This window comes from Pieris napi, chromosome 20 (assembly GCF_905475465.1).
Source record: "Pieris napi chromosome 20, ilPieNapi1.2, whole genome shotgun sequence".
NCBI lineage: Eukaryota > Metazoa > Arthropoda > Insecta > Lepidoptera > Pieridae > Pieris > Pieris napi.
Window position 1 is genome coordinate 10,030,710 of NC_062253.1, and position 25,501 is coordinate 10,056,210.

Below are 25,501 nucleotides of genomic sequence, written 5' to 3' on the forward strand. Positions count from 1 at the left end.
TTTCTTGAAGTAGGGCGAATGGAAATATATGATGCAGTTGAGTAGATTATGTATCCATTTTGAAAGACCGATACACGACGAAATAACTTCACTCGATAGAAAAAAAATCCAAACAAAGCCAATTTTTGACACTGAATTCATTTTATCACGAAAATGTAAACAGAACATGATATTGAAATTTACTTGATATATTTTATCGTAAGCCAAGTAATCCATATCAGAAAGAAAAAAAATTACATTAATTTAATGTTTTACAATAACTAATAGTTATAACGGGCCGGCGCGCCTTAGTACTCCAGCTCTCACAGCTCCCCGCACAGTCCACCCCGAGAGACTGACACAGCAATTCGTGCTGGGATAGGACCTTAAGAGTAGTGTTGTCCATTGGTTTGGTCGTGCGCCTCTCTAATCCTAGACTATGAAGGGTACAATGAAGGTTAAAGCGCTATCCACACATTTCCGGAAACTCGTCCCGGCCGTGTTCTGTCACGGACGGGTCACCACGGGTGACACCGCCGCCTGACACGGAGCTGTGTGAACAAGTTCATACAATTTGTACGTAACCGATTTTTTCCCCGTCCCTGACGGAACACGGCCGGGACGAGTTCCCGAAAATGTTAGGATAGCGCTTTAAGGGTCACCGTAATGGAGTTTGACGCCGTAATGGTGTTCAAAGTCAAAGTCAAATCATTTATTTCAATTAGACCATCTAAAATGGCCCTTTTGAACGTCAAAAAAAATATAAAGAAGATTCTAGTTGCCCCTTCCAAAAGGTAGTTTCGTGTGGAGAAGAATGGGCAAGAAACTCCACAATGTTTTTATGGAGTCATATTCTCAGTCAGTTTCCTAATAATTTTGAACTTTCAAATTTGATAATGGCGCATGTTGAAAATACATCGGTGCAAAGACGGGACTGAACATTTCAGTGTCGCTTCTCTTCTCTACTGAAGAAATCAGTTAAATATCCTTTTTTCACCAGGAATGTAGAAGATATAGATTTATACACTGGAGCATTAGCTGAGCAGCCGGGAGGCAGACTTTTGGGTCCTACCCTCACTTGCCTCATCGCAGACCAATTTTACAGGGTGAAGGTTGGTGATAGGTTCTGGTATGAGACCGGAGATCCAGATATCAGATTCACATATGGTGAGTTAATAGAATTTATCAATTATAAGCTAAGAAACCTTGGTAAAAATTCATAGGTATCGGCCAATTTGTATAAAATATAAATGAAAGCAAGGCAAGTAAAAAAAGAAAAGGAGGGATATTCAAAATTAAAAAAAAGCTGTGATAACCTTTGGTTGATCATTAATTTAGTTAAAAAAATTACGAATTACTTTCTTACACCCAATTTGCATTACAAAAATACGTGTTTAATATTTATTAGCGTAGGACTGTCCATGTTCGGTATCACAATATCATTAGTGTAAACTGTAAAGTTCTCCAAATCTCTTCGGCTACAGTGGCTTATTAACTAACTGATTATTTATAGAGGAAAAATGTGTTATTCATAAATCTAGAAGTAGCCTGAAGGTACGGAAGTCCTACACGATCTGAAAATCACGAAGTCAGGTGCTAGGCCGGCCTGCAAACACGGGCATCTTCGTAAATTTTAATCCGACACCTCATGATAGGAGATTTAAACTAATGTGGCAGTTAAAATTAAGCTCTATAAGCAGCAACCTATATTTTTAGTTTGACATTGACATTTCATAGTCAAAATACATCTTTATATATATAATTCTTCTGTGAGTGTGTATGTCACTGAACTTCTCTAAAACGACTGGACCGATTTTGATGAAATTTTTTGTGTATGTTCAAGGGGATCTGGGAATGGTTTAGATTCACAAATCAGCCCGCCAGATGGCGCTGCAGTCGGTACTTTCATACTTTGCTTTACTAATCGCTTGAAATATCATGCAGGACAACGTCTGTCGGGTCCACTAGTGACTATATAAAATTAAACCATTTAAATCCTCAGAACAATTGTACGAGCTTCGCAAAACAACGCTGGCTGGAGTCATCTGTGCCAATGAGGAACTACTAGACCTTGCACAACCAAGAGTCATGGAAGCCCTCAGTGCTACTAACCCACTCGTGGACTGCAAGGAACTTCCCCAACCTGACTTCGAACCCTGGAGAGAAGGGCCCAATGAGATGACCAAGAAAAGCAAGAAAACTAAGAAGAACTAGATATTTTAGCCAGATTTATGTTAGCAATATGTTTTCTTTAAAAATCCTTGCCAGCTTTAATACTTTATTGGTTTGTGAGTGTTAAAAAAATTTAACTGTGTGATTGGTGCGTGATTTTTTAAAAAGCATTAGCGATGCTAGACACCTATTATTTTTTATAATTATAATTATTAAGGTTTGATTACACATATTTCGTCGACAATTTTCAATCAAGATTTGTGGTTATTAGTTAGCATTTTATTTATCATAACCACTATGTATAGATAATAGAACCTACTAATAAACCAAATCTAATAAGCGAAGTCATATAATTAGCACTCGCTGTTTCTTCTATGGTTCAAAGAACGTAAAAACTCCATAGATAATAAATAGCTCCTGACAATAAGAATAGACGTGTAGTCAATTGTCATATTGAATTTGAGCTAAACGTTATAATTATATACAAACTTTTTGCTATGCATTTTCAACCCTATTACCTTGCAATACCCGTGCCATGTAATTTAAAATACGTAAATATACATTGTAATAATATGCGTTAACACGAATATTACACCTATACATATACTATACACATACAATATATACTATATACATAGTATACTATAGTAAAAACTTCTTTAAATAACATAAACGTAATTGCATTATTTATATGAAAATTATTTGCATTTACACCATTTTAAAGAAGTTTTGAGTTTAAGTTATGGTTCCTCTTAAGATTAATAAAATTAAATAAATTTTTCATCGACTTACAAGTTTTGTTATTAAAAGTAAATATCACATAAAGAAGTCGATTAAAAGTGTATTTCATTTAACTTATTTACAGTGAAGTTATATTTGTGTATTTTTCTATATTTTATATGATCGTACCAACGATAGATATTTAAAACAATTCCTAATAGTAAAATAATCCCTTACCTCATACAAATCTAGGATAATTTAGATAATTTTTGACATATTATGCAATTTTAATAAATTTTGTTTTTAAATTAAATGGTTTTATTTACTGTCATATTATGACTTATTGAATAAATAAATCAGTGGTTCATGATCATTTTTTATCAATCTAATAGGCAAGTAGGTGATCAGCCCCCTGTGCCTGATACACGCCGTCGACTTTTTTGGGTCTAAGGCAAGCCGGTTTCCTCACGATGTTTTCCTTCACCGTTCGTGCGAATGTTAAATGCGCACATATAAAGAAAGTCTATTGGTACACAGCTGGGGATCGAACCTACGACTTCAGGTATGAGAGTCGCACGCTTAAGACACTAGGCCAACACTGCTTATGACTTTACTACTGTAGACCTAACCTTACGCACACACGAGGTGTTTCGAAACTCTAGCGCAATCGTTGTTAAATTATTTTTACACCGTTTATGGTCCGAGTCTTTGGAAGAATCGAAAAGTATAACTTAAATGAACATAGAAAACCCAAAATGTAACACCGGACCTCCACTTGCATAAAATTATTCTTACAGGGAAGCCCCAATAGTTGTGTTTAGTCATTGAGTTACAATAAATGAAGTGAAGAGACAAGACGTGTTTATTTTTAAATTTAATATTATTGTGGTAGTTGATGAAAGTTGAACCATAAGTGATCGAATATTTGGTCGATAATCGAGCCGGATAAAGTAAAAGTGCAAAACAATAGCGAGCTCGGCAGTCGGCTGCGTTGTTTAGATAAGGAACAGGTTTTTGATGCATCGAATTGTCGTTTTCGCATAAAGGGATAATTTGTGAATACTGGCAGGATAAAGACGTTTTAAAGTTTAAAGATATATTTGAAATATATACATATATACAAAAATGACGTCAACAGTTAGTGCAGAACAGCAGGTGTATTTAAATAAACTAGAAGATTTGGCCTCAAAAATTAAAAAAACCGAAGTAAATTTTAAGAAAAGTCCAAAGTCAAGAATAACTACAGGATATATTCGGGCGCGGCTGGAATGTATTGAAGATTATTGGAGGTTATTTAATGTAGCACATGAAGATTTGTCGTCACGCACCCCAAGGGAACAAAAGGGAATATTACCCTACTTTTTAAACGAAGAATATTATAAATACGAAGAGGTGTATTTGTCTTTTAAAGCCGATATGTTGGACTTATTAAGTAAAAATATAATTGGTAGCCAAGAAAGTTGCAGTAATCACCAGGGGTTAAGCACCGACATAAATTCATCGTGTGTAAAACTGCCTCGAATCGAATTACCCGTATTTTCCGGTAATTATGAAGATTTCTTAGCTTTTCAAGATTTATTTTTAACCCTTGTCCACAATAATAACTCCCTTGCCAATGTACAAAAGTTGCACTACCTGAAGTTAAGTGTTAGCGGCGAAGCAGCTTCCTTGTTAAAACATATAAGTGTAACAGAAAATAACTACGACCAGGCGTGGTGTATATTAAAGAAGCGGTACGGAAATAAGAGAATTATTATAAACTATACATTAAAAAGACTGTTTAATCTTCGTAAAGTCAACACACAAACAGCAAATCAAATTAAAATAATTTTGGATACAACAAGTGAGTGTTTAAACAATTTAGAAAACTTAGGAATTTCGACCGAGTCTTGGAGTCCGATTATTATACATATAGTGGTAAATAAATTAGATCATGATACTCATAAAACTTGGGAAGAACACATATACAATAACGACTCCGACTACTTACCTACATGGGAAGACCTGAAGAATTTTTTGGAATCCAAGTATCGAACTTTGGAGTTGGTAAACACAACCAACACAAGCTATTCAAAAGATTTAAGACCAATAGTACAAAAGAGTTTTTATATGGCTAAAGAAGCCCACACATGTGTTAATACTAAGCCGTTATGCTCCTTGTGTAATAAAGACCATTATATTAATAATTGCAAAGATTATATTAAGCAAAGTGTGGAAGATAGACATACTTTTGCATTAAAGAATAACCTCTGTTTTAATTGCTTGCAACCAAACCACAAAGTTTCTGAATGCAAGCGACACATTTCTTGTAAGTTTTGTGGGAGAAAACATCATTTTCTCCTGCATTTAGAAAAGAAACAGGAAGCTCCTGCATTGATAAACACAACAACTTCATTGACGTCACAAGATACTGAAACTAAAGTCGCATCACATTATTCAAGTGAAGAACAATCGAGTCAAGGTGTTTTATTGGCTACTGCACTAGTTCATGTGAAATCAAACTCGGGTGACTATCATACACTTCGTGCCCTTATTGACCAGGGTTCAGAAGCTACTTTTGTAACATCCAGAGTCGTTGAACTTCTAAACTTAAAGAAAGATAAAGTCAACGGCACAGTTTCGGGTATCGGCGAAGAAAAGCATTGCCTTAAGTCTAAAGTCCAGCTATCCATTAAAACTAATTCTACTTACATTTACACTGAAGCCTATGTTCTAAAAACTATTTCATCATTTATACCTGCGAAGAAAGTAATTATTAAGAAAAGTGATATATTAAATATTGAGTTGGCTGACCCTACCTGTTTTATGCCAAGTCGAATTGATTTATTATTGGGTGCTGGTGATTTTGCAAAAATAATAGAAGATGGGTTAATCCGACTTGAATGCGGTTTAGTAGCTCAAAAGACTAGTCTTGGTTGGATACTGTCTGGGAAAACCCTATGCTCCAACTATCACATAAATATTACAAGTATGCATATTAAAGAAGACAATGATTTACTGAAATCTTTTTGGGAAATTGATAAAGATTTATTTAAGAAGAAAGTTATATACACAAACGAAGAAGAAGAATGTGAAAGAATCTACTCAAGCACAACCCAAAGAGACATTGACAGTAAATATATTGTTCAACTACCACTAAAGCGAAGTAAAGAAGATACCATTAAGCAAGTAGGAAATACCAAAGAACAAGCAATAAAGAGATTTCAGCATCTAGAGAAAAGATTAAAGAAAGATTTACAATTAAAATATGAATATACAAAAGTTATAAAAGAATATATTGATATGGGTCATATGAAAGAGCTAGAAGATCAAAATGACTCTAATACAATTTATTTACCTCATCATGCGGTAGTAAGGCAAGACAAAGATACTACGAAGGTTCGAGTAGTCTTTGATGCATCAGCAAAAGGTTCTCAAGGGTATTCCTTGAACGATACAATGTTGGTTGGTCCTGTAATACAACAAGACCTTCGAAGTTTAATTATCACGTGGAGACAACATTATATTTGCTTTGTTGGTGATATAATGAAGATGTACAGAATGGTGAAGATGTCCGAGGAACACACAAAATTACAATGCATCGTTTGGCGAGACAATTCAGATGAAGTATTAAAAAGTTACCAATTAACGACTGTAACGTTTGGAACGGCTGCGGCTCCATTCCTTGCTGTTAGAACTCTATCAAAGTTAGCCGACGATGAGTATTCTAAGGATGTTAAGTATTTAGAAGCTATGAAAGCAATAAAAGAGTCATTTTACGTTGATGATTTAATGGGGGGACATGAAGATGAAGAGAAGGCAAAAAAGTTATGTGTTGACATTAAAGAGATATTAGAAAAAGGCGGTTTCCAAATAAAAAAATGGTCAAGTAATTCTGAAGAAGTACTACAACACATTCAAGAAAACAACAAAATTGAAGATTCATTGGAAATTAAATTAGATAAAGTTATTAAAATATTAGGACTTACCTGGGATCGAAGAGAAGATGCATTTAAAATCACAGTTAACTTACCTTTACTTACCTATCCTATAACAAAAAGATCCATCCTGTCTGACATTGCCCGTTTATTTGACCCTTTTGGGTGGTTATCTCCTGTCATAATCATAGCAAAAACTTTCATACAAAAGCTATGGCTTTTAAATTTTGGGTGGGATGATGAACTACCTGAAAAGCTAGTTAAGGAATGGATAGATTATAGAAACGACTTACCAGCTCTACAGCATATTAAGGTGCCGCGTTGGTTTCATATGTCGTCACACACGAAAGAAGTACAAATTCACGGCTTCGCAGATGCCTCAGAAAGGGCCTTTGCAGCTGTTACCTACCTGCGAGTAGTTGATGAAAATAATGCAATCTATGTATCAATGATCGCATCTCGAACAAAGGTGGCTCCTCTAAAACAACTTTCTATTCCAAGACTTGAGTTGTGTGCTGCTGCGTTGCTGTCGGAGTTACTGGAAGAAGTCACTGAAATATTAAAGGTTCCCGTCGATAATGTTTACGTGTACACCGATTCCATGGTAGTGCTTTCTTGGCTTCAATCTCAGCCAGGTAGATGGCGCACATTCGTTGCCAACAGAGTAGCAGAAATCCAAAGACACCTTGATAGTAGCAAGTGGAATTACGTACAATCATATGAAAATCCCGCTGACATTGCCTCCAGAGGAGTAAAATCCAGTGAATTTAATAACATTGATTTATGGTGGAATGGTCCAGAATGGCTTAAACATGAAAGAATACAAATCTTAAAAAATCATTCTATACCTCAGACCTATGAAGAAGAAAAAGAGGTAAAAGAAATAGAGGTTTCTTATCATACAAACATAATACAGGAAAACGAAATACCAATATGGGAACGATTTTCAACCCTAACTAGATTGAAAAGAGTTTTATCGTATTGTATGAGAATGAAGAAAGGAAGCAAGAAGTTACATATCACAACCGAAGAAATGGAAAATACATTACGACGATGTATTAATTTTTATCAAGACAAAATATATCAAAAAGACATGGAAGACTTGAAGAAAGAAGGAAAAGTCAAACCCAAAAGCTCACTGTCAACATTGTGTCCTTTTCTAGATAAAAACGGTTTATTAAGAGTAGGAGGAAGACTACAGAATGCAGAAATTTCTGAAGCTACTCAACATCCAATCATTTTATCTCAACAAGTGCACATTACAAAATTAATTGTTCAAGATGCACATATAAAAACTTTACATGGTGGTATCCAAATAATGAAGGCTTACATTCGAAGTAGATTTTGGATTGTAGGCATGAAGAATGCTATTAAATGGTGCATTAGAAATTGCAAGGTTTGTATAATAAGTAAGACTAAAGGACAGACCCAAAGAATGGGACAGCTTCCTGCATGTAGAGTGAATCCACACAGAGCATTTCTTAAATCTGGTGTGGACTATGCAGGCCCTATTTTGATTAAATCATCGAAAGGTCGAGGTCACCATGCTACAAAAGGATATATCTGCCTATTTGTTTGTATGACAACCCGTGCAATTCATTTAGAAGCTGTAACAGATTTAACATCACAAGCGTTTATTGCTGCGTTTCGTAGATTCGTAGCTAGAAGAGGATTTTGTTCTGACATATGGAGCGATAACGCCACTAACTTCGTTGGTGCATCCAAAGAACTTAAAGATTTATTTCGGAAAAGTAAAAATAATATAACACAAGAAGTAGCTGAACTGTTATCTAATGACGGAACAACTTGGCACTTTATACCACCAAGAATGCCTAATTATGGCGGTTTATGGGAAGCGGGAGTAAAATCAGCAAAAAGACATTTATTAAGAATTAATGGAAATTGTAAATTAACTTATGAAGAGCTTTCTACGTTACTAGCACAAATAGAAGCATGTTTAAATTCCCGCCCTATATGTCAAATTGATGAGACTTTTGAAACGCTCACGCCACTCACTCCGGGTCATTTCCTAGTAGGGGAACCCCTAATAAGCATTCCTGATGTTAATTACGATGACCAGAAGATTGGTTTTGTTGCTGGATGGTATAAGATACAAAAGATGATTCAAGATTTTTGGAAAAGATGGAAGACCGAGTATCTCAATACCATGCAGCAAAGATATAAATGGCAAAACAATATTTCAGCCCCAAATATTGGAGATATTGTCATTATTAAAGAGGACGACTTACCACCTACTAAATGGCTATTAGGTTGTGTTAAAGAAGTCCACCCCGGAAGTGATGGCTTGGTAAGAGTGGTTACCTTAAGATGTAAAGGTAACAACACATTGAAGAGACCAGTATCAAAGTTATTGATGTTACCAAAGGAGAAGGATATAATATAGTTTGCATGGTTTTTTTTAAATTATTAATACAGTCCACTATTCGAAAGGAATTTTAACATTTTATTTTTATAAAGTAAAAGCGTTGTTATTTTTTTTTTTGTATAAAGTTAAGTAAGAAGTTTAAGTCCAATATCATATTGTTAAATGTAAAGCTTTAAGTTAAAAACAATATGTTTTGGTGAGCGGCATGTTTAGTCATTGAGTTACAATAAATGAAGTGAAGAGACAAGACGTGTTTATTTTTAAATTTAATATTATTGTGGTAGTTGATGAAAGTTGAACCATAAGTGATCGAACAAGTTGTTTCGGAAGATCTAGAGAGTTACCAATCACCACACGCTTCTTATAAAGTTGTTTTATTGAAGTGAAACTTCTTTAGTCACGAAGATGTGCAGCGTTTTTGTCGAAGAAAAGGGAGAGAGGGATTGAGACCGATTGAGAGAGAGTGAGAAGGGTGAATTACCTTATAGAAATTCTATATTTAAAATTAAAATTTCGTAAACAGAATTTATGAAATATTAGTAGGTATTTTATATTTTACGCAAAATAATTTATTGAAATCTCAAATGACGAATAGTAAATTAAAATGCCACGTGTTTTTATTATCGAAGAAATAAATATTAATAAAAATATATATTATTTGTATTAACTTTCGACACTTTTAACATTTTAATGACAATTACATTCATTTAATTCCTAACAAACCTTCCTTCTTCTCTCCCTCGGAAATCTAAGGTTTTATACTTGTATAAATATGAACAAGACTTAAAAATTAGTTTGCCAAAGAAGTTTCACTTGTGACATGTGTACTTTGTTCAACCGCACTTTTTTATGGTAATCAAATTAGTCCTAAAATTTAACCAAGTTATTCGAATTGTTGGTATTACACTTTTGTCAATAAAAATATACGATTTCATAATAAAAAAGCTAACCTTGTTATAAATACACCTGTTATATCAATTTTGTAAGAAAATGTGATTTTCTTACATCTTGAGTCATAGCTTAGCATCAATATTTGGCAAAACGTAGGAAGTTGCTGACCTTGCAATTTTTACTGAGCGCGATAGACTTTAATACACTGCAGTAGAGTGTTATTTAAGTTTAAATTACAAACAGTTGGCCGGCTGAATATGGAATAATGACGTCATGGCTGAATCCTGGACCTTGAATGTTCCTTTGTGACATAATAATAGTAATTATGGCAGACTGCGGTCGCTCCAATATATGCTGTGCTTGATGCCACGACTACCGGTATTTTTTCTTGGGTTTAACATCGTAACCATCGTGTATGTTACACGGTAATGTTGTTTGTATACTCAGAACAAACGCAGGATTCAAATTTCCCGTACTGTCTAAAGTTAGTAATTCTTTTTTGGGAAAAGGGTTACTCTTCTATAATAAAATCCCAGAGGCTCTTTTATCTCTGCCTTTTAATAAATTTAAAGGTGGGTACAGACTGGTGAAACGTAACATGAAATGTATAATTCTGCCTTTCATTGCATGTTCGCTGCAAGCGTGGACGCATAGCGCGCTCTTAACGCGCATTCACTACGAACCTCCCGCGTTCGTCTGTTTCCGCCATTCTGCCGCGCACACGGCCCTTCGATACACCACGCAGTGTCGTCCTCCATGTTCGTTGCGTGCACGTGTTGATTTCAAAACGACCGTCCACATTGGTGCACCGCGCACACTGCGCGCCCCTTTGTGTTCGTTCGAAAAACCGACAAATCACGGATCGCTCCGCGCGCGGCTTGTAATGCTCGTAGCGTGCGCGTGAAATGCACATTTCGCGCGCACAAGACGTCCAAACTATGAGAAATTGTTACAAACTGTGTTACAATTCATGATACATTGCAGCAATGTGTACGGTGAATTCTTTCATTGCATGACACATTGCATGTTACGTTTCACCAGTCTGTACCCACCTTAAGAAATGTATTAATGAAAAGCTGTGTAAAAAGGCTTACTATAAAGTTAACGATTATCTAGTTGATAAAAGGACTAGTGCTAGACAGGCTACTTCTAATTAATTTGCGATATTTGTTTTAATAACTGTTGTTTGATGATTTGCTGAGAGTTTTTTACGCCGGCTTTTTCTCTCGGCCTACACCCACTGTCTTCTTTGCCGATGCGTAGACAAAATGATCTCTAGAAAAAGTCTACAGATTCAAATTTAATGACGTGAAATAAGTGAACCTGTATCTTATGTTCCATAATAAACATTTTTTTTCAAGAACTTAAATCGACGTTTTTAAGACCGTTTGGACCCCGGTCCGGGAGCCGTAAATTACACTACAATAATATCTAATATATTGATTTATTTGAATCTGCTAAAATTTTTCATGTTTCGACGGTAATTATAAGATATGATGTGATTGAAGAAAATAACAAAAAGCATAATATTAGTAAATAAAGGACTATCCTTTTGTAAATATGAATAGAAATAAATTAGCCTTTCCCATGGTTTGAGCCTCATATAGATAGGACATTTTTGCCTTTTACGACTACAAACCCAAAACATTTATTGCGTTTAAAATTGTCCTTATAGTAAAGTTGAGTTGTATGTTATGCATTCCTGAGGTCATAGGTTCGAACCGCGGCTGTGCACCAATGGACTTTTCTATGTGGGCATTTAACAATCGAAAACAGCTACCTCGAACAAAGAATTAGTCTAGCTATTCAAAGGGGGAACGCTGCCAGTATCTTCGGAACCTTTCCTAAAGGGACTCCTTTTAATAATATATTTTAGTTATTATACTTATTTTAAGTTTAGTTTTTGTTTTTATTGTTCTTTTTTTTGTATTTATTACATAAGCATTATATTATATGGTGAACATTAATTAATATATAAATAGACACAAAATGTCGACGTTGTGTTAGACAAAGAAGGCTGATCACCTACTTGCTTATTAGAAAAAACAGGTCAGGAAATAGATACAGAATTGAGGCAAAAATCTAAAATGTTAGACCTCTATTTTCGCAGTAACATTATGTCAATGGGACTATTATTATTATTATTATTTACTTAACACACTGGCAGCTTTTAATAAGCTGATGCGTGTGTATTAAGGGATTTGGAGAAACTTATCCAGTCTATTTTTAAAGGTGTTTACAGATGGTGCACTGATCACACTTTCCGGAAGCCTATTCCAGTCGGCCACTACACGGTTTGGGAGAAAGTTCTTTAGGGAATTTGTGTTGTGTTGAGTGGTCTTAAGTTTTAAAGAACTACCCCTCAAATGTGTATTTTCACTTAAAATAAAGAGCTTCTCAATTCCTGGAACATTATAGTGGCCAGTGAGGATTTTATAGGTTTCAATGATATTTCCTCGAAATCTCCTACTTCCTAAATCAGTAAGGTCAAGTGCTTTCAGACGCTCATTATAAGATTTCTTCCTGAATGACCTTATCATTTGACTATGATCTAAGAAGTTGTTTTTTTATTATTCAATGCAAAATGGCGCCTTGGCAATGACTAGAGTTATGCTTGGCATCGCTGATTGGCAGACACGTTATGTCATTCTGCTGGTGATTTACGATTCTTTTGTTTTATGCACTGCGATAAATGGAATTTATATACGTTAGTTTTGTTTTCAGTGGCGCTACAACCTCTTTTAGGTCATAGCCTCACATTTCTAAATCTGTTTCGTGATCATTTTTAAATCTAATAGGTAGGTGATCAGCCTCCAGTGCCTGACACACGTCATCGACTTTTTGGGTCTAAGACATGTCGGTTTCCTCACGATGTTTTCCTTCACCGTTCGAGCAAATGTTACCTGCGCACATAGAAAGAAAGTCCATTGACTCTCATACCTACGACCTCAGGTATAAGAGTCGACCGCTGAAGCTACTAGGCCTGCTCATTTTTGTTTTATTTACCAAAGTTGTAAACTACCAGAACGAAAACGAAGAGAAACGGCAGGACCTTTCCTTTCGACAAAAAACCTACAAGCATTCGAGGCAAACTCTTGCACTTTCAACCAATCAATGAGAATTTGTAATTTATTTTTAAATGATAAAATCTCTTTTGTTTCGAGATAACAAATAAATATTTACATTTTACGCTTACTCCTCTTAAACTTACACTCCTTTTAAATCTACGTATTAATCTACATATTTTTAGAAGCAGTCCACGTGCGTGATTTTGTCACATACCGATAACAGAAAGTGTTAGCGAACACAAAACAGCAATTCGAGAAGTTTCTCAAGTCATCAATGCCACACGTGAGGTACTAGGTAGTACGAGTTTGACGTATCACAATTATACTAATTAGTTATCTGTAAACACATCAATTTATGAGAGAATGTCGAAATGTCAAGTGTGACGTCTTGAGACGGAAGGATACTCGAAGAAGTATTTGTTATATAGTATAATTAAATGTCAATATATTTATACTATATTTGAAATATTCCGTTTTTTATACAATGGAGAGTGCCTGGATTGAATACAATGGTAAATCACGGATGTGTTAACTTCTATTTTAATTTTATTGGTATATAATACAAACGATTATTCGCAAAACAATATATGTAATTAGACGCCATTCAAAATGAATTACTTTAAATCTAAAAAACCGTCCGAACCGACATACGTATATAAATACACCAACTTGTATTTATTTACTTAAATACCATAATATTAATATATCGTTATTAAATTCAAAAACTATCTTTTGTTAAGATATCTTAATTTCTCTTTTCCTCAATTCGCAAGGTTACGTGTTGCGTATTAATTTCACACAGTATAAACAATTCATTTTTGATTCACCCTCGACTAGTGACTAGTCTCCGTGCAATATCTGTACCTAATAGTAATAATGATATTGAAATTATTCAGTTATTTATCGAATATTTCATTTATCGAAGTATAGATTTCCCTAGAATATGTGTTTGAATACGTAGTACTATAACATCTTGTTTCCATATCCCAAAAAATACATTGGATATTTTTACAATTTGCCACGGAACTTTCATACTCTACAATCTACTTTATCAGACAATGATTGTGATTTGTGGGTTCATTCTGTGGTAATCCGGCTAAATTAGATAGCTCTATACAAGTAAAAAGAAAGGACTTTATTATTACTTGGTCGGTTTATAGGTTTTGTATTGTACATATCTTTTTCTTATGACGACGGTCACGCGTCACATTTTGCTTACACGTGACGATGATACGCGCACGTGGCCGACGAAGTTTTTATAATTAGCTTTGAAATTTTTACCGTATTTTAGGGAATTTTTCAATCGTTACTCAGTGCTTAAAATAATTGCGAGAGGAAAGATATATCTTCTGCTTTTAAAATTCTTAATTTAACGATACTAAAAATATAAAAACCTGTTTAAAATATTTATTAAAGTACAATAGAATTAAATACTTTAATTTGTATCTTACTAAATGGTTTACACACAAATTACAATTTTTTTCAAGTACCTATAATCGTAAGTATGTCAAATGGAAGAGAGCTAGTGCACTTTCTTATTTTACTGCACATTATCAAGGAACTATCACAGTAGATTCAAAAGTATAAATTGGCAACACAAAAGCATTAGCTATAATTGTATATGTAATGTGTATAATGTAGCAGAGGCCAGAGACCGGTCTGTCTAGTGTCTACTGTGTGAGATGGGTTGAGTATATTATTTAGTATCCTTCTCGAAAGCTCTACTAGAGTAAAGGCCGATTTACATTATCTTAGTGTGTAGGAGAGTGCTTTAGGATAGTACTTTAGTTGAAACATGTAAACGCTACTTGCTTTAGTAAACGCTACGCTAAAGAACTTGCCTTTCAAGTTGTACTAAAGCACTCTCCTAAACACTAAGATAATGTAAATCGGCCTTTATAGCATCGTAGTAGCTACCATATTTTATAAGAGTATGAGGTACATACTAAATTTATTATTATTCGGACACCGTAAGATGTCTAAATTTATAACTTCCCAATAATATTTATATACCGATTTTTGTAACGACTAAAGGCCGTTGACCGAATGTGATTGTGTCCATATGTCGGACATTGGCTTTATAATATGAATTTTCAGTATAATTATGTATTTATATCATCACGCCTTTTCCTGAAGCTGTAGGCAGAGACCACGGATCTCCTGACATACATCGCTTCATCCACTCTCATAACATTCACCGTTCTCGTTGGTCATGAGTAATTTTATCTCCTGGATTTCGCCTAGGTCCGTACAAGGCCTACCAAACTCGAACCTCGTTTGAGATTTTCTTCATAAGGAATGCAATGCTCTATACTCTATTCATATCATTCATATTATTATATCAATTCTTATATTATTGTATCACTACATCATCACATTATTAAAGTATATTATAAATTAACATATTATTAAGCCATTTAATGTAAGCTTTAAATAAATAAAAGCAATGTGCTTTATCTAAGATAATAATTACCGTATTATGATTACCTAAATACATCAAAGATATAAGAGAACAGGACTTCAACTACTTGTCAGGTCAAGAAGGTCTGCGCCAGATCTCTCAATGGCTCTTAAATCTTCCCTCAATACGTCATATGTACGTATTTCGATTATGTGTTTGCGTGTTGTTCCCAAGAGAAGTAAGTGCGTGCTCCTATTTCACCATGTCTCCTGCTGATAGAGGACAAGTTTTTTTTTTTAAATTAAGTTATTATTATTAATTACTTGATATATCATGTGGAACATGGTGTAATGGCTGCAGCTCCTTACAAACGTTGTGTAAAAAAAATGGCTATTAAAAAGAGTGGCGGAGAGTTTATTGCCAGTTCTTCTCTCCCGTTCTACGCCCTTGATTTGAGAACTGGCAGTAAATGTAAAATTAGAAGCATTAATATGTATTTCTTTACTGATGAGTCATAAGTGTAAATTATGTTACCTATATGATTAAATGATTTATAACTTCACTTTTAAACCAAATGTGCAACCTATCCTGCCATATTAAATTGCACTCCTGTTTATACCTTCACACCAACTGGCACTATCCTTTCCTGGAACCAACTAACACGACGTAAAAAGTACCTGGGATTAATAATTGATTCGAGGCTTCGTTGGCGTAAAGAAATTACCTTTGTTCTCGAGTTCGCTAACTTTTCAATGTATTTAAACACCTCAGAAATTTTTCGCCTTTCGATCCCCATACTAGATATTGTATATTACATTATGACAGTGGATATAATTAAACTGCATTTCGGGATGGGTGGCGCGGCATCGTCTTCAATGCTGACAATTTAGCGTGCCCAATGCTCTACTCATGATATCAACTTCAAAATTCTAACGGTTACAACTGTTCTTAATATCCAACTTTTCTGGAAACAAACACCATACACTGTACACAACGCAGACTACATATAAGCCACCCAAAAATGCACTATCTTCGCCACACGCTTTTTCTCTTTCAAAGGCAAATCTTTAAGCACTTCCCCAAAAAAAAAATTAAAACTACACATTCACTAACAATCTTAATCCTGTCTCTAATGCTGAAACCAGAACTATACCTACTTCTTACGCAACAGTAGCTATTTTTTCAAGTACATTTTATAACCGTAAGTATATTACTGTACATCTTTTTTAATATGTGTTATAAAGTTTTTTCTTGACTTTTCTTTCTAAATATTGAACGAAATGAAATAATAATTTCGCTATGTCTAGGATAGGACTCCATTTATTAATAAAACCTAAGTGAGTACGTAATTCCTACCTATCTATTTCTTTTCATAACAACAGTGTGAACACGACTGGTCAGAAACAGACAAAAAAGTTCACTATTTAAAACTGTGCTAATAATGATTTAGTTTTTACGAATAAAAGTTTATTGTGTTATCATAAAAATTATAATATTTCCTGTCATGTGGAGTAAGTTTTGGTTGTAATTCGGAAGTCCTTAAATGTGAGTGGTGTAGTTTCTCGCCAGTTCTTCTCGCCCGCTCTTCGTCCATGATTTGAGAACTGGCAATAAGTGCAAACATGAACTTTTCATTTATTTTAGGACGTTCTCATAAGAGTAGAAAAGTTATACATATTTACGAATTAAATATATCTGGAGTTACAGACGCTCATCTAATATTTTCTTCTGATATCTAAAATAGTTTTGTAGTGGTCGTATTAATATTTATGTAATATGCCCGCCCCCGCGTGGATGTATTTTTGCATGTGACGTTGTAATCCGTGCAGTAACACTTTATAGTTTATTGCTAGTTGATAATGAAGCTGAAATTGTCTACTTAATACGTCTCTTTAACTGTTTTTCCAACTCCACAGGTACTCTATATTTCTATTTAATACCTATTAAGTTTTTGTATGGCGCGATCTCAAAGTTTCGACATCAGCCTTAATAAAACTATGTATAGGTATTGAAGTTTGGTATATGTAGATGTAGGGATAGAACGAAAAAGAAACACCCACAGGCCACAGCATTAAAACAAAGAAAATTTTCTTAAAGGATATAACATTTTTAAATAAATCAAATTGATGAACTTAAAAGAGGTATGTCAAGTTCTTTCACTGTATTTCATTTTTAATGGCGACTTCTGTGTGAATCACAATTCCGTCAATGTGTTCTAAGTCTTAACACGGTGAGGATAGATTTGATGGATTGCATTTAATCTAAGCAGAGTTACCCAAAACAAAAATGACGACACAATAAGGTAAACACACAGACATCTAATAATATATACAAGAGGTTAATATTATAGGTACTACAAGGTATGGAAGGGCGAATCTTATTTATAACTTTAATATATTAACAGAATTAACAGAAAGAAAAATTTCCCTAAAATTTTGACGATAGGGCCTAGGGCTGGATGGGAGGGAAAGTAGGGAGTTAAGGTTACATGGACGAGGGAAATTTGGGGAAGATGGTCAAATAACGAGTCATTAATTAAAGAACAGTTAAAAATATATGGTCTGCCGAGCCTTCGTCCATACCACACTCACAGTGAGAACTGTCTTTCATTTTAATTTTGGCTAGGTAAACGGGAGTACAAGCGTGCCCTATACGAAGACGGCAGATTATAGACGTGACCTTTTTGCTTAAAAACTTATGTTGAAAAAACCACGGCGAAGAAGGGATTGAATATTAGCACAGTGTCTGCCAGTTTTTTCTTTAGATTGCCAATCAATAGTCCAGGATTTTAAAAGGTGGGAGTACGCAAGACCTGTTAGGTCGTGGGCTGAGGATGCTGACAAGATCTGCAGAAAATAGCACCTTTTGCACAAGAGTCAGCAGTTTCATTACCCGCTATACCACAATGACTAGGTATCCACATAAGTACAATATATCTTTTTTACTACACCTAAACAAAGCTTCTCTTATTTTTAAAATAGTATTTTAATAGTTTTTTTTTTTGGAAGTAACTTCTTTTATCTATATGAATTCTGGCTATTACGACTATCCATAGACAATCATAATATTTAGAATAATGACGATTATAAAATTTGTCAAAACTTAAACATCATAACAGTAGATTATTTTGTATATTCTAATCAAAATCATGTTTATACAGACAGTAGAAAAATATATTTATGAATTAAATTCAAGGACTAGACTATTTATAGTCCATGTATGTATACAATGCGGACCTAATGAATTTTACATTCTAGCAAGGAAAACAGGATTTAGACATTTGTCCTTATTAGAGCTAGTTCAGACATGGCGGAATCCGTGCGGATGCAAATCGCGCGGTTAGACCGCGCGGATCTTATTTACATTAGCGCCTATAAATTCGTTCATACCTGTCCGCGCGGATTGACAAACCGCGCGGCTACCGCCACTCAACCGCTAGAAAATGAATTCGCGCGGTTGCCGCTCGGATCTATTTACTTGACGTACCTAGAGCGCGTTCAGTTGCTCTGCGGAAGCCGCGCGTATCGGACGGTGACAATGGATCGCTTCGACACCGAGCTATTCATCGATGAGGTGGAAAAGAGACCTGCTTTGTGGGACATCCAATGTGCAGAATATTCCAATAAAATTATTAGAAACGGAGCTTGGCAGGAGCTGGTGGATATTTTTGGAGAAAATGAGGATTCTTTGGAAAAAAAGGTTCTTTTTGGTCAGTATGTATTTAATTTTACATTTATCAGGGTAGTTTACATATTTTGTAATTGACAGTCCACCCCAAATAACTAAACTATATAAAAATGTTGTTATTGTGATTGGAGGTAAGTATCGGGCGCGGGAAAAATCTCACGATTCTCACGCACGCAAACACCACGCCTCGCTACTCGCCTCTAGTACTCGCCTCCAGTGAGGTCAACTTCGTTCTATCCGGGTGTCCCTTGACACCTCTCAAGTTTTTATATTTTTGTGTCTTGCCATTCTACACGACCCTCATTTACAAAGTAATTAGCATATTTGTCTCTAATATTTAATGATGACGGTGTACCCCTTCCTGCATGTAATGTATTAAGATTACTCATTGGCCCAGTATATAAAGTATCTTCAAACTGTATACCATCTCTAGTTCTAACAAAATTGTGTAGCACACAACAGGCCTTTATTATGTCTTCGGCAAAGTCTATATTAACGTTTATAGGCCTATGAAAAATGCGCCACTTGTTTGCCAGAATTCCAAAAGTGCATTCAATATAACGTCGAGCTCTTGATAACCTGTAATTAAATATATTTTTTTCGTATGATAGCCCTCTACCTGCATAGGGTCGCATTACAGTTTCGGATAAACCAAACGCTTCATCGCCAACTATGACGTATGGCAATGGCGTAGGATCTGTGTTAGATATTGGTTTAGGTTTTGGTATGTGTAATGACTTTTCTATTAATCTTTTATAAAATACCGAATTTTTAAAAATTGCAGAATCACTACTTTTTCCATATGATCCAATATCTATGAAAGAAAAACAATAGTTACTATCACAAAGTGCCAACAGCACTATGGAAAAAAAAGTTTTGTAATTATAATACAAAGATCCAGAATCATTGGGTTTTGTAATCCTTATATGCTTGCCATCTATGGCGCCAATGCAATTGGGGAAATTTGCATATTTTTCAAAATCTGTAGCTATTTTCTTCCATATATCTTCGCTGGGTTCAGGCATGACATTTTTTGCGACTTTTTCCCACAGAGCTTCACATACTTCACGGACAATTCCTGTAATTGTAGATTTGCCAAGACGAAAGTTGTAATGCAGTTCTCCAAAGGAACAACCAGTACCCAGATATCTGAAACAATATAATCTTGATCTGTATCGTTTTGTTAACAAAGTTGCAAACTTTTCATTTATTAATTATAAGTCGCGGGCACCAGCTAGTTTAAAATAATGAGTGTCAATTATTTTATTTTAAATTTTTCAAATTTTTGAGTGTCTTCAAATATTTGACCGCTCCTGTATTTATAAGTCTACAATTTTGTTAAAAATACTGATTTCTGTTCCAGGTGTAACTTTACAAAAAAAGTGGAAGAATATACGGGATGCTTATAATAAGGAATTCAAGAAAGGCAAATCAATTCCTTCTGGTTCTGGTGCATGTAAAGGTTCAAAATACATGTATTTTGACCGGCTTTCTTTTCTTCAGAAGACAGTAGAAAACAAAGAAACGACATCAAACATACATGAAGCCAAAAATGAAGGAATTCAAAACATTGACCAAAACCAAGATAATTTTGTTAATGCACGTGAAATACAACCAGTACCCAATAAAAGGAAGAAGACTAAAATTACTTCAGAAGAGCGATTGGCTGACATATTAGAAAATAGCATTGAATCAAGGGATAAAATACAGAGACAATTACAAGAAAGTATGTCAAAGCAAGATGATGATGATAAGCTTTTTTGTATGTCATTGTATAAAGAGTTAAAAAAAGTTCCAGAAAATAAGCGTTTGGCTACTAAAATTGAATTACTCCAGGTAATACAGAAATGGCAGAAATTACCAGCGCCTATTCATATCACGAGCCAGCAGAACACGCCTAATGAAGTATTTTGGCAAAACCAACAATATTCAAACCCACAAGGATATTTTACAGGATATTCTACAATCGTACCAGGAGAGTCTCCATCGCCTTTATCATGCAATAGCACTGACGACTCCACAGTCTTCTATAGTACAAAACATATATTCTGATGTATAAAATAAATATCTTACCTTAATGTAATCACGAGTTTTTCTTCTGGGGCCACGCTTGACCTCATATGGGTATCATTAGATGCAATTTGTTCACTGATCATTTCTAATAATTCATCAAATGAATTTATCGACATTCTCAAATAATTAAAGAATTTTGGTTCAAAACTTCTTAATTTTGGATATAAAGTCAGAAACTGACCATGGGTGAGCCGATCACGTAATATTGGATGCACCCAATACTGCCGTTTCTTCTTTCTTTCTTTTTTACGGAGCAACAAGTACACACATATTGCTTCTTCGACTTCCATGATTGGACTAGAACGCTGTCACTCTATGCGGATTACGGCACTCCGCATTTACATCCGCGTCTGTCTGAACACTTGCGTTTAGAACCGCGCGATTTGCATCCGCACGGATTCCGCCATGTCTGAACTAGCTCTTAAGATATATGCAAGCAAAAATAAATTTTGATACAGTGAACTCTAGAGGTAAGAATTCTGAATCAGATATTCACTCTTTACACCTGTGTGTTCCAAACAGACAGAAGTCATAATTTTTTTATTAAATCTAAATAAATTATTTTTGATGTTTTTTCTCTATTTTGAATGTTATTATGAAGTAAACACTCGGGTCAACACACAGTCAACACATATTCAGGTAAAATAAAAGCCATAAAGAATTTAATTATTTTTATTTAACTAATTTTAAGGGCAAAATTATAAGTTTTGTCTTACAATTAAACCTATTACAATGATCAGTCTTTGAAACAAAATCTTGCTGGGTACAAACAGATTAGAAAAATACAATTTTGATTGTTCTTTGAAGATGTTGACATTTGAACAACTCTATTAACCTTCAAGCGGGCGCGCGGTCATTTGTAACGGGAGCGGGCGCGCGTAACCGAAAAGACCCATGGGATGAATAAGAGAAAGAAAGCACTAATTACTCAATATTTATTTATTTATTTGTCCTTAGATATATTATCATTGTCTTTAAACTCTAATTTGTCAAAAAAAGTAATTAAAAGTATGAAAAAGAAACAAATATTTCAAGTACTATCGGAAAGGTAATTTTCCTCGAAAGCCAACCATCATCTTATAAATTACAACGTTCTCTGCCACTGAATATGGCAATAGACAGTTTTGTGGAAACATATATGTATATAATTTCTCATATTGGCGCAGCTTTGTCGACAGTACGACGAGCTTGTCGCGTAGTAGCATCATCAAACCGCAATGACTTCAGTAGAAATTATATTCTTTGCACTGACATAGTAGTAGGAAAAATAGGTCAAAGTATAAAATCTTCTAAATTGACGTGTGATGTCTTCAAGGATCCCACTACAACAATTCGGAAAGTGCTCGAATTTTCACCGCATCTGTTAGTTTGTAGTCACGTATTCTGTTATACGATGGTGCTTTTTTTGCAACAACTTTTTCAATAATATTCTCTGAAATGAATAAACTCCAGGCTTGCGTATGTTTTGTCACCCCCACACCATTCCTTCGAGGGCCCGCATCTTCTGCGAGAATATTTTGAACTTGACGTATCACTCTGTTATTGTCAGATTTTTTCTACTTCGTTACTTTATCGCGCCTTGTAAAACAGCTTAACTTATTTCTGTAATTGGCAAATCATCCTCTTCTGAGTCCGAGCGGTTTGATTCCTCAGCAGATCGAGGTTCCTTTGCAACGATGTGGTCGGAAGTTTCAGAGCCTTGGTCGCTGAGCTCTTATTTACTTTCTTCTTCGTCTTCGCTTAGTAATTCCTCGAGTATTGCACTTTGTGGTAACCGTCTGAATCATTTAATATAAAAAAATCCAAGCTTTATTCGATATTATTGAATGATGGGCAAAAAACTACTACGAGCGTGAACGAGGGTATGTGTCGTTGAGCGTCGCGCGTAACCTTTTCGACGACAGGCGCGTGTAGTCTTTTCGACGACTGCACTGGGACGAAAACAATTGCGATCTATGGAGTAGGGGGAGAGCCCCGAGCAACGGTTTATTCTTTATTTTACTCCCAATGATATAGCGACAGGCTACTATAAATGAGAAATAAATGTGATAGGTAATAATAATAATATCAACGAAAATGTACTAAGCGCGGTCGATTCGACTACGCGCGCCCGCTTGAAGGTTAACCAATTGTTTTAAAAATTCTATGTATGTTATGTCTGGTTTTTAATCCGTGTACAAAGACAAAATTGCATTCCCAAAGTACTATTAAACAAGAGCTAGATTTCTAAGTACTGAAACCTAACTTATAATTGTTGCTAAATATTTACATGATGTTCAGTATTTACAACTGTCAATTTTAAATACACTCACTGACACAAATTTAAACTCTTTGTACTAAAACGCACAAAGTTTCAACCCATACAAACTTTTATCCACAATATAATAAATATGAAGCAAGAATAACTTTGAATATAAAATCATTGAATAATTGTGGATTGTCAATGAACACAACCAAAATGCTCAATTACTTAAATGTCGCTCACCTTGCAACAAATGCAGATCCTACCAAACTGAACTTATGTTAGACACGGTAAGTCCTAAATCATCCAGAAATTATTTCCACTCTCCCAAAAATCTTGTGTTGTCAATAGTTTGGCAAAACACTCTCCAATATTTCCTTTGCTGAAGGAGTCAGTTTTTCTGGGAATTTGATGTCAAATGCCACAAGTAGATCACCTTTCCTAGTTGGCTCCTTGGGGAATGGAAGGCCATAACCAGGGAATCGCTTCACTGAATAGGGCTTTACAATTTCTCCTTGTAGATTGACTGTTAATTTATCTCCAGACATAGTTGGCACTTCAATAATTGTTCCACATAGGGCCTGAAAATTATAAAGGTTCATTAAAACTATAAAAATCTTACTTATTTTTCTTGCCAATATTTATATAATATACATGGTTTTTTCTATAAATCCATGACTCATCAGATATTAACTATTTGAAATCCCAATGACAAAAACCAACTAGATAATAATGATTCAACAACAAATAATAAACAAAACAATAACAAGAATTAAATACACACCTGTTTAAGTGATATCTTTGCTGTATATCTGATGTCACTGCCTTCACGTTTAAATAATGGGTTCGGTTTGTCTCTAATAATGAATACTATGTCAGCTGGAATCTTGTTTCTTCCCTGGTCTCCCTCCTTCTGGAATGTGATCTTTGTACCTGCCTTCCAGCCAGGCTTTACATGGATTGTCAATACTTTATCCTCTTTCTTTATTGTACCATCTGGTTGAATGACTCCTCTTGAAATTTTCATTTTCTTTACACAGCCCCTAGAAATTTCTTCAAGCGACATATACAAGTCATGTTCAATTGGCGGGTCTTGTGTCCTGTCTTTCCGATGTTGTGATCCATGAATGTTGAAGCTATGGCTACGATACGCGCCGCCAGGGCCGCTTGGTCTATTTGTTCCCATTCCGATGTTAGCAAAAGGATCCAGATCGACATCCATGTCACGATCGAAAAAGTTGCCTCCACCGCCACCGTTAATGTCAAAGAATGGTTGAAAGGGCCTTGCTGATCCAAAGAACTGGGCGAATGTAGCCCATGCATCGCCGTGGTACGAGTACGCGTTGGATTGACCGCCAGTACCTTTGAAATTTCTGCCACCACTCTTCAGTCCCTCTTCACCGCATTCATCATAAATTTCTCTCTTCTTCTTGTCTGATAACACTTCGTACGCTTCCGCAACTTCCTTGAACCGTTCTTCTGCTCCAGCCGACTTATTCTTATCCGGATGGTACTTGAGGGCCAATTTGCGATACGCTTTTTTGATCTCATCATCAGTCGCACCTTTATTCAGTCCTAATATTTTGTAGTAATCCTTTCCCATTTTCCTAAAACAAAGAAACAGATTCCTATTAGAGCACACGTAACACCATTTTAGGAAATCACTGATGATCCACTAGGTTCAATAAATTTCTAGAACTTCGAGAATTATCGGTACTTTAACGGAGTATCAGATTACAAAACACATAGTTAAGACACATAAATAGAAAATATACTTACAATAGAAATATATTTCTGTTAAAATCCACAAATAACTAGAGATTTTACTAAAATAACCACGCACAAACACAACTCACAAGTTCACACTATCTACTTCACAAATGAATGAAACGTAATGTTGCCGTCGCGCCAAAATTTATACATTAAAACATCTAGAACATTCTGGGACCTTCACTCAAAGCCAAA

The 25,501-nt window shown here is 35.1% G+C and overlaps 4 protein-coding genes across 4 annotated transcripts in view; 2 read left to right on the plus strand and 2 right to left on the minus strand.

Annotated features, from left to right (window-relative positions):
* LOC125059690 (peroxidase) overlaps positions 1–3,179 on the plus strand; it is a 28,036-nt gene extending 24,857 nt beyond the window's left edge. Inside the window, exons 13-14 of the mRNA XM_047664235.1 lie at positions 980–1,146; positions 1,982–3,179. Coding sequence (XP_047520191.1) covers positions 980–1,146; positions 1,982–2,193 — 379 coding nt within the window. The 3' untranslated portion in view covers positions 2,194–3,179. The remainder of the gene's footprint in view (positions 1–979; positions 1,147–1,981) is intronic.
* Positions 3,180–18,825: 15,646 nt separating this feature from the next.
* On the plus strand, positions 18,826–21,296 carry LOC125059704. The gene is made up of 2 exons (XM_047664250.1): positions 18,826–19,243; positions 20,585–21,296. The coding sequence occupies exons 1-2, from the start codon at positions 18,841–18,843 to the stop codon at positions 21,271–21,273; spliced, it is 1,092 nt and encodes a 363-aa protein (XP_047520206.1). The 5' UTR covers positions 18,826–18,840; the 3' UTR covers positions 21,274–21,296.
* LOC125059700 (protein ALP1-like) lies at positions 19,478–21,720 on the minus strand. Its single transcript, XM_047664246.1, has 2 exons — positions 21,295–21,720; positions 19,478–20,370 (listed from the first exon to the last, which is right to left on the minus strand). The coding sequence occupies exons 1-2, from the start codon at positions 21,582–21,584 to the stop codon at positions 19,488–19,490; spliced, it is 1,173 nt and encodes a 390-aa protein (XP_047520202.1). The 5' UTR covers positions 21,585–21,720; the 3' UTR covers positions 19,478–19,487.
* Positions 21,721–21,952: 232 nt separating this feature from the next.
* Positions 21,953–25,463, minus strand: LOC125059705 (dnaJ protein homolog 1). Its single transcript, XM_047664251.1, has 4 exons — positions 25,316–25,463; positions 24,321–25,143; positions 23,421–24,117; positions 21,953–22,129 (listed from the first exon to the last, which is right to left on the minus strand). The coding sequence occupies exons 2-3, from the start codon at positions 25,137–25,139 to the stop codon at positions 23,881–23,883; spliced, it is 1,056 nt and encodes a 351-aa protein (XP_047520207.1). The 5' UTR covers positions 25,140–25,143; positions 25,316–25,463; the 3' UTR covers positions 21,953–22,129; positions 23,421–23,880.
* Between the last annotated feature and the right edge of the window lie 38 nt (positions 25,464–25,501).